This window comes from Panulirus ornatus, chromosome 55 (genome assembly GCF_036320965.1).
Source record: "Panulirus ornatus isolate Po-2019 chromosome 55, ASM3632096v1, whole genome shotgun sequence".
Classification (NCBI taxonomy): domain Eukaryota; kingdom Metazoa; phylum Arthropoda; class Malacostraca; order Decapoda; family Palinuridae; genus Panulirus; species Panulirus ornatus.
Window position 1 is genome coordinate 19,767,357 of NC_092278.1, and position 10,000 is coordinate 19,777,356.

Consider the following 10,000-nt stretch of genomic DNA (forward strand, 5'->3'; position numbering starts at 1 on the left):
TCTCAAGTACGATTCGAACTCACAGAACCCCTAAATAGGATTCGAACCCACAGATCTCAAGTACGATTCGAACCCACAGAACCCCTAAATAGGATTCGAACCCACAGATCTCAAGTACGATTCGAACCCACAGAACCCCTAAAATTAGGATTCGAACCCACAAATCCCCTAAAATAAGGATTCGAACCCACAAATCCCCTGAAATTAGGATTCGAACCTACAAAATCCCTTAAAATAGGATTCGAACCCACAAATCCCCTGAAAATAGGATCCGAACCTACAAAATCCCTTAAAATAGGATTCGATCCCACAAATCCCCCCTCCAAATAGGATTTGAACCCACTGATCCCAAACTTCTCTCTCCACCTTGCCTCAGGTCGAAGGTTTTAAGGAACGGTTGCGTTCAATAGCGTTCAAGAGACTTGCGTAGGCCAGACACACTGAGCGCAGAACATGAGGAGGAGTGAGCGTTTGAACGCGCCCTGCCACGAGCATGAGGGGCGTTCAAGTGCGCTCTGAGAAGACCTCAGGAGAAGGCCAGCGAAGAGGGGGTGGTCCACACGGACCCCCTTCCCTCCTCCTTCCTCCTACCTCCTCCCCTCATCCTCCCCTTCTTTCCTCCCCTTTTTTTGAAGGGGTGATACGCCTCCCTTGAAGGGGTTTGTTGATACGCGTATACGCCCTACGCGCCACACCCCCCCCCCTTTCCCCCCTCCCCCCCCCCTCAAACAGCGAGTTGTGAAAGCAGTGAATGTCTTAGTGTGTCTCGCCTGCTTGCGAGTGACTTAGAAAGAAAAGAAAGAAGTAAAGAAAGAAGTAAGCAAAGAAAAGAAAGAAAGAAAGAAAGAAAAGAAAGAAAGTAAGCAAAGAAAAGAAAGAAAGAAGGAAAGAAAGAAAGAAAAGAAAGAAGTAAAGAAGTAAAGAAAGAAGTAAGCAAAGAAAAGAAAGAAAGAAAGAAAGAAAAGAAAGAAAGTAAGCAAAGAAAAGAAAGAAAGAAAGAAAGAAAGAAAGAAAAGAAAGAAGAAAGGAAAAGAAAAGAAAGAAAGAAAGAAAGAAGAGAATGAAGCGCCTCTGCAACGTCATGCGGGGCACCTCCTCCTCCTCCTCTGGGGTTCGAACCGTGAGGCGGTGTTGCCTGGAGGGCCCCGCCTCGCTGGCCCTCTGCCTCCTGCCGACGTGCCAGGCCCCGGGGGGCAGAGCGGCCCGGGGCTGCCACAGGTACGCCAGGCGGGGGCCCCGGCTCTGCCCCAGGATGCTCAGGTTCATGGCCGTCGGGGCTGCCGTCGTCCTGGCTCTGTGTCCCGAAGAAGGTGAGTGGTTGGTTCATGAATGCTGGGGTACCCCCTTCACTAGCCAGCCTCAACACCTCGTTTTCTATACGGTCCCTTTTTTTTTTTATTGTCTCTCGATCTCGATCTCTCTCTCGATCTCGACCTCTCGATCTCGATCTCGATCTCGACCTCTCTCTCTCTCTCTCTCGATCTCTCTCTCGATGTCTCTCTCTCTCGATCTCGATCTCGATGTCTCTCTCTCGATCTCTATCTCTCTCTCTCCCGATCTCTCTCTCTCTCTCTCTCTCTCTCTCTCTTCTCTCTCTCTCTCTCTCTCTCTCTCTCTCTCTCTCTCTCTCTCTCGAAAAGCGGGCAACCTGTACTGCTGGCTTGCCTGTCCTTCTTGTTATTATTCTCTGTCTATTTGTCTCTCCATCTATCTATGTCTGTCTGTCTGTCAATATAGCAGCCTGTTCTGCTTGCCTGTCTATCTATCTATCTATCTATCTCTTCATCTGTCTGCATGTCCTTCTCTTTCTCTCTCTTGTCTTTTCTATCTGAGCTATATCTATCTATCTATCTATTCATCTGTCTCCATGTCCTTCTCTTTCTCTCTTCTATCTTCTATCTGAGCTATATCTATCTATCTATCTATTCATCTGTCTCCATGTCCTTCTCTTTCTCTCTTCTATCTTCTATCTGAGCTATATCTATCTATCTATCTATTCATCTATCTCCATGTCCTTCTCTTTCTCTCTTCTATCTTCTATCTGAGCTATATCTATCTATCTGTCTATTCATCTATCTCCATGTCCTCCTCTTTCTCTCTTCTCTCTTCTATCTGAGCTATATCTATCTATCTATCTATTCATCTGTCTCCATGTCCTTCTCTTTCTCTCTCTTGTCTCTTCTATCTGAGCTATATCTATCTATCTATCTATCTATCTATCTATCTGTCTATCCTGGGTTCCTCTTTACCCACAGGCCACAGGTATAGTGGTGTCCAAAGACCATTCCATTCCCCTTGTGTTCATCACCCAGGTCTCTCGGGGCGAGGTACGCGTCCTCTACGTGTCCAGGTCGGCGTGGATGGAGCTGAAAAGAAGGCTGCCTTCACTGGTAATGTTTTGAAGGAAGGCTGCCTTCACTGGTAACATTTTGAAGATAGGCTGTATTCATTGGTAATGTTTTGAAGGAAGGCTGCCTTCACTGGTAATGTTTTGAAGGAAGGTTGCCTTCACTGGTAATATTTTGAAGGAAGGCTGCTTTCACTGGTCATGTTTTGAAGGAAGGCTGCTTTCGTTGGTATTATTTTGAGGATAGGCTGTATTCACTGGTAATGTTTTGAAGGAAGGCTGCCTTCACTAGTAATATTTTGAAGATAGGCTGTATTCATTGGTAATATTTTGAAGGAAGGCTGCCTTCACTGGTAATATTTTGAAGGAAGGCTGCCTTCACTGGTAATGTTTTGAAGGAAGGCTGCCTTCACTGGTAACATTTTGAAGATAGGCTGTATTCATTGGTAATGTTTTGAAGGAAGGTTGCCTTCACTGGTAACATTTTGAAGGAAGGCTGCCTTCACTGGTAATATTTTGAAGGAAGGCTGTATTCACATGCTTTGAAAGAAGGTTACCTTGTCCCTCTTACATGTTATCATGACCTTCCCACACATCATATAGTTATGACCCATCCTCTCTCATATGTTATCATGTTATATTGACCTCACAGGTTAATCGTGTTATCTTGACCCCCTCTTATCATATTATTGTGATACACCCACTCAAAGATTATCATGTTATATTGACCTTACAAGTTAGCGTGTTATCTTGACCCCCTCTTATCATATTATTGTGATACACGCACTCAAAGGTTATCATGTTATATTGACCTCACAGGTTAATCGTGTTATCTTGACCCCCTCTTATCAATTATTGTGATACACCCACTCAAAGATTATCATGTTATTGACCTCACAGGTATATCGTGTTATCTTGACCCCCTCTATCATATTATTGTGATACACGCACTCAAAAGGTTATCATGTTATATTGACCTCACAGGTTAATCGTGTTATCTTGACCCCCTCTTATCAATTATTGTGATACACCCACTCAAAGATTATCATGTTATATTGACCTCACAGGTTAATCGTGTTATCTTGACCCCCTCTTATCATATTATTGTGATACACGCACTCAAAGGTTATCATGTGATATTGACCTCACAGGTTAATCGTGTTATCTTGACCCCCTCTTATCATATTACTGTGATACACGACCTCAAAGATTATCATGTTATATTGACCTCACAGCTTAAATCGTGTATCTGACCCCCCTCTACATTAGACTATTATGCCCCCCCACCCCCCCCCCCCTCCCTCCCACACACCACATCACGTTGTATTGACCTCTCAGGGTCATTATGTTATCTTTGACCTCCCTCCCTCCCTCCCTCTCCGGGCGTCGTGTTATCAGTGTTATCTGTCTGTGGGCGGCAGCTGCTGGTGCTGTCGAGGTCCACTCCACACCGCTCGAGGCGCAAGGGCGTCCCGTGTGGGGCGTGCTGGCGCCTCCTCCTCCTCCTCCTCCTCCTGCCTCCTCCTCCTCCTCCTCCTCCTCCTCCTCCTCCTCCTCCTGCCACCTCTCCTCCTCCTCCTCCTCCTCCTCCTCCTCCTCCTCCACCTCCTCCTCCTCCTCCTCCTCCTCCTCCTCCTGCCACCTCCTCCTCCTCCTCCTCCTCCTCATCCTCCTCCTCCTCCTGCACAGCCACCCTCCCTCCTCCTCCTCCTCCTCCACCTTCCTCCTGCCACCTCCTCCTGCCTCCTGCCACCTCCTCCTCCTCCTCCTCCTGCCACCATCCTCCTGCCTCCTGCCACCTCCTCCTCCTCCTCTGCCACCACCACCTCCTCCTCCTCCTCCTGCCACCTCCTCCTCCTCCTCCTGCCACCACCTCCTCCTCCTCCTCCTGCCACCTCCTCCTCCTCCTCCTGCCACCTCCTCCTCCCCTCCTCCTGCCACCTCCTCCTCCTCCTCCTCCTCCTCCTCCTCCTCCTCCTCCTCCTCCTGCCACCTCCTCCTCCTCCCTGCCACCACCTCCTCCTCCTCCTCCTGCCACCTCCTCCTCCTCCTCCTGCCCCTCCTCCTCCTCCTCCTCCTCCTCCTCCTCCTCCTCCTCCACCTCCTCCTGCACCAATCCTCCTCCTCCTCCTCCCTCCTACCTCCTCCTCCTCCTCCTCCTCCTCCTCCTCCTCCTGCCACCATCCTCCTCCTGCCACCTCCCCTCCTCCTGCCACCTCCTCCTGCCTCCTGCCACCGTCCTCCTCCTCCTCCTCCTTCCACCTCCTCCTCCTCCTCCTGCCACCTCCTCCTGCCTCCTGCCACCGTCCTCCTCCTCCTCCTCTCCTGCCACCACCACCTCCTCCTCCTCCTCCTCCTCCTCCTGCCACCTCCTCCTCCTCCTCCTGCCACTTCCTCCTCCTCCTCCTGCCACCTCCTCCTCCTCCTCCTCCTCCTCCTCCTCCTCCTGCCACCTCCTCCTCCTGCCACCTCCTCCTCCTCCTCCTGCCACCTCCTGCCACCTCCTCCTCCTCCTGCCGCCACCACCTCATGTTTCAAACATGGGTTTCTCCCCTCCCTCCCCCCTTCCCTCCCTCCTCTCCCCTCCCCTCATCGTCTGCGCTCTCTCTCTCTCTCTCTCTCTCTCTCTCTCTCTCTCTCTCTCTCTCTCTCTCTCTCTCTCTCTCTCTCTCTCTCTCTCTCTCTTTATATATGTATATATACATATATGATATGGTGTTCCACCCCCCCATGGTACGAGGGCGCTGCTGGCTTCCTCCAGCAGTAGTGTGTTTGCGTCAGTGAGTTAGAGAGAGAGAGAGAGAGAGAGAGAGAGAGAGAGAGAGAGAGAGAGAGAGAGAGAGAGGCCACCTTTCTGTTGTGTGGGTGAATGTCCTGTGTGTGTGTGTGTGTGTGTATGGGTTGGGGATGGAGCCCTGGACGCCTTCCTTCCTTCCTTCCTTCCTTCCTTCACTACGCGTTCCTTCACTACGCGTCGCCCATATTGGCTCGTTTTCGTCTTTCTTCCTTCACGAGTTTCCTTCATCCTGTGTGTTAACCCCTTCTCTCACCCCCTTCCCCTTTCCCCTTTCCCCCTTCCCCTTTCCCCTTTCCCTTTCCCCTTCCCCCCATTCCTTATCAGCTGACCTCATCCTGACCCCAGCCTAGCCCTGTTCCTAGCCATCATCATCCTAGCCTAGCCCTGTTCCTAGCCATCATCACCCCAGCCTAGCCCTGACGCCTAGCCATCATCACCCCAGCCTAGCCCTGACCCCTAGCCATCATCACCCCAGCCTAGCTCTGTTCCTAGCCATCATCACCCCAGCCTAGCCCTGACCCCTAGCCATCATCACCCTAGCCTAGCCCTGACCCCTAGCCATCATCACCCCAGCCTAGCCCTGACCCCTAGCCATCATCACCCCAGCCTAGCCCTGACCCCTAGCCATCATCACCCCAGCCTAGCCCTGACCCCTAGCCATCATCACCCCAGCCTAGCCCTGTTCCTAGCCATCATCACCCCAGCCTAGCCCTGACCCCTAGCCATCATCATCCCAGCCTAGCCCTGACCCCTAGCCATCATCACCCCAGCCTAGCCCTGTTCCTAGCCATCATCACCCCAGCCTAGCCCTGACCCCTAGCCATCATCACCCCAGCCTAGCCCTGTTCCTAGCCATCATCACCCCAGCCTAGCCCTGACCCCTAGCCATCATCATCCCAGCCTAGCCCTGACCCCTAGCCATCATCACCCCAGCCTAGCTCTGTTCCTAGCCATCATCACCCCAGCCTAGCCCTGACCCCTAGCCATCATCACCCCAGCCTAGCTCTGTTCCTAGCCATCATCACCCCAGCCTAGCCCTGACCCCTAGCCATCATCACCCCAGCCTAGCCCTGACCCCTAGCCATCATCACCCCCAGCCTAGCCCTGACCCCTAGCCATCATCACCCCAGCCTAGCCCTGACCCCTAGCCATCATCACCCCAGCCTAGCCCTGACCCCTAGCCATCATCACCCCAGCCTAGCCCTGACCCCTAGCCATCATCACCCCCAGCCTAGCCCTGACCCCTAGCCATCATCACCCCAGCCTAGCCTTCGCTCCCTAACCCTCTGGTCTCCCAGATTTCATTATTCTCCCCAGGGTGATCCCGGGGTGGGGAGGAAAGGGGGGGCGGGGGGGGGGGGGCGGAGTAGTGCCTCACGCACAAAGTTTCACCCCCCTCCCCCATTCCCTCCCCTCACCCCATCACCCTCCCCTCCCCTCATCACCTCCTGCTGGCGTAGTTTCACCCCCCTCCCCCTTCCCTAACCCCAACACCCTCCCCTCCTCGTCACCTCCTGCTGGCGTAGTTTCACCCCCCTCCCCCATTCCTCCCCTCACCCCAACACCCTCCCCTCCCTCATCACCTCCTGCTGGTGTAGTTTTACCCCCCTCCCCCATTCCTCCCCTCACCCCAACACCCTCCCCTCCCTCGTCACCTCCTGCTGGCGTAGTTTCACCCCCTCCCCCTTCCCTCACCCCTCTCACCCTCGTCACCTCCTGCTGGCGTAGTTTCACCCCCCTCCTCCCCTCACCCCAGCACCCTCCCCTCCCTCGTCACCTCCTGCTGGCGTAGTTTCACCCCCCTCCTTCCCCTTCCTTCCCTCACCCCCCTCACCCCTTCGTCACCTCCTGCTGGCGTACCTGGGGGAGGGAGACGACGCGGGACGCCCTGGGTAAGCTCACTAGTGATCCTGAAGGAGGAGGAGCCGCTGCGCAGGACAGACGGAGGGGCGCCGCCCCCCCGAGTTAGGTTCAACCCCCCCCCCCCTTCGCCGCCCCCCCCCCCGCGGGAGCACACGTCCCGGGGGGGCGCGGGCGGGCGGGGGGGTGATATATATATATATATATATATATATATATATATATATATATATATATATATATATATATATATATATATATATATATGTATGTACGTTTCTCCCAACTCCATATTTCGTTGAAATGAAATCAATGAATATTCTCTCTCTCTCTCTCTCTCTCTCTCTCTCTCTCTCTCTCTCTCTCTCTCTCTCTCTCTCTCTCTCTAAGGATAGAAAGAGGGGGAGGGGTCGATATATTTGATCTATAGCCACACACACACACACACACACACACACACACACACACACAGTATATAGATCTCCCCTCTCTCCCCTCTCTCCCCTCTCTCCCCTCTCCCCACCGAGGGGGAATTTACAGATGGAGGGGTGATAATGACTGTTGCACACACCCCCTCTCTCCTCCCCTCTCTTTTCCCACTCTCTTTCCCTCCCCCCCCACTCGTTTTCCCCCTTAGTCAACCATATGATCTAATATATATTCTCTCCCCTCACCCTCCTCCCTCACCCACCTTCCCTCTCCCTCCACCCTTGTCCTCCTCCCCCTCCCCCTCCCCCTCCTCCTCGTTTCTCTCGTCTTGCAGGGGCGTGTGGGAACCCGGACGCCAAACGACTCTACGACGACCTGCTCTCCAACTACAACAAGCTGGTACGACCCGTCATTAACGTGTCCGACCCGCTGGTCGTCAAGATCAAGCTAAAGCTCTCCCAGCTTATTGACGTGGTGAGTACACAACCCACTCACCCACCAGGTGTTCCCCTCTCTCTCTCTCTCTCTCTCTCTCTCTCTCTCTCTCTCTCTCTCTCTCTCTCTCTCTCTCTCTCTCTCTCTCTCTCTCTCTCTCTCTATCTATCTATCTGTCTATCTATCTATCTCCCTACCTGTTTTGATTCGCTTTTTTGGGGACTCATGAGTCGGTGACTCATGCCATGTCTCTCTCTCTCTCTCTCTCTCTCTCTCTCTCTCTCTCTCTCTCTCTCTCTCTCTCTCTCTCTCTATCTATCTATCTATCTATCTCTATCTATCTATCTATCTATCTATCTATCTATATATATATCTATCTATTTCGTACCTGCAGGTTACTCAGCGAGTCTTACTCATGGTTGCTGTGATGTGTCTATCTATCTATCTATCTATCTATCTATATATCTATCTATTTCGTACCTGCAGGTTACTCAGCGAGTCTTACTCATGGTTGCTGTGATGTGTCTATCTATCTATCTATCTATCTATCTATCGTACCTGCGGGTTACTCAGCGAGTCTTACTCATAGATTGGTGTGATGTGAGTCAGTGAGGCTCCTGTGAGTAAGACTCACTCCCTCACGATGCGAGTCCCTCTGTGTGAGCTGTTATGAACCACAGGATGAATAAAGGTGAGTACGAGGACGATGAATATTCTTGTGAGCTGTGATGTAGTAGTTATGAGTTTGTGAGTTTAAGGTTTTGCCTTCATCGTATTGGGGAAAGGGGAGGGAGGTAGGGGGGTGGGTTTGTGAGTCACTGGGGTCCCTGGTGATTCACCTCGACTCACAAAGGACTCACGAAGAGTCGCTGGTGAATCACAACGGGTTTGTTGATGAGTCGTTTGGTGAGAAAATGTGAATATATATATATATTTTTTTTTGATGGTTTAGAATCAAACGTGTGAGTGTTGCTTTGAATCACAAGTGGTTTGGATGAGGAATCACCACTGTGAATCACCACTGTGAATCAATGAGGAATCACCACTGTGAATCAATGAGGAATCACCACTGTAAATCACCACTGTGAATCAATGAGGAATCACCATTGTGAATCACCACTGTGAATCAATGAGGAATCACCACTGTGAATCACCACTGTGAATCAATGAGGAATCACCACTGTGAATCACCGCTGTGAATTAATGAGGAATCACCACTGTGAATCACCACTGTGAATCACCACTGTGAATCAATGAGGAATCACCACTGTGAATCAATGAGGAATCACCACTGTGAATTAATGAGGAATCACCACTGTGAATCACCACTGTGAATCACCACTGTGAATCACCACTGTGAATCAATGAGGAATCACCACTGTGAATCAATGAGGAATCACCACTGTGAATTAATGAGGAATCACCACTGTGAATCACCACTGTGAATCAATGAGGAATCAGCACTGTGAATCAATGAGGAATCACCACTGTGAATCAATGAGGAATCACCACTGTGAATTAATGAGGAATCACCACTGTGAATCACCACTGTGAATCAATGAGGAATCAGCACTGTGAATCAATGAGGAATCACCACTGTGAATCAATGAGGAATCACCACTGTGAATTAATGAGGAATCACCACTGTGAATCACCACTGTGAATCAATGAGGAATCAGCACTGTGAATCAATGAGGAATCACCACTGTGAATCAATGAGGAATCACCACTGTGAATTAATGAGGAATCACCACTGTGAATTAATGAGGAATCACCACTGTGAATCACCACTGTGAATCAATGAGGAATCACCACTGTGAATCACCACTGTGAATCAATGAGGAATCACCACTGTGAATCACCACTGTGAATTAATGAGGAATCACCACTGTGAATCACCACTGTGAATCACCACTGTGAATCAATGAGGAATCACCACTGTGAATCAATGAGGAATCACCACTGTGAATTAATGAGGAATCACCACTGTGAATCACCACTGTGAATCACCACTGTGAATCACCACTGTGAATCAATGAGGAATCACCACTGTGAATCAATGAGGAATCACCACTGTGAATTAATGAGGAATCACCACTGTGAATCACCACTGTGAATCAATGAGGAATCAG

The 10,000-nt window shown here is 50.9% G+C and overlaps 1 protein-coding gene across 6 annotated transcripts in view; it reads left to right on the forward strand.

The window, feature by feature from the left end:
* LOC139765501 (acetylcholine receptor subunit alpha-like) overlaps positions 1-10,000 on the forward strand; it is a 502,232-nt gene that overhangs the window by 302,183 nt on the left and 190,049 nt on the right. For 3 of the 6 annotated variants that reach the window (XM_071692969.1, XM_071692970.1, XM_071692971.1), the window contains exons 2-3: positions 377-1,310; positions 7,768-7,907. In XM_071692969.1, coding sequence (XP_071549070.1) covers positions 1,061-1,310; positions 7,768-7,907 — 390 coding nt within the window. In that variant the 5' untranslated portion in view covers positions 377-1,060. The remainder of the gene's footprint in view (positions 1-376; positions 1,311-7,767; positions 7,908-10,000) is intronic. The other 3 variants (XM_071692973.1, XM_071692974.1, XM_071692972.1) reach the window with 2 other exon arrangements.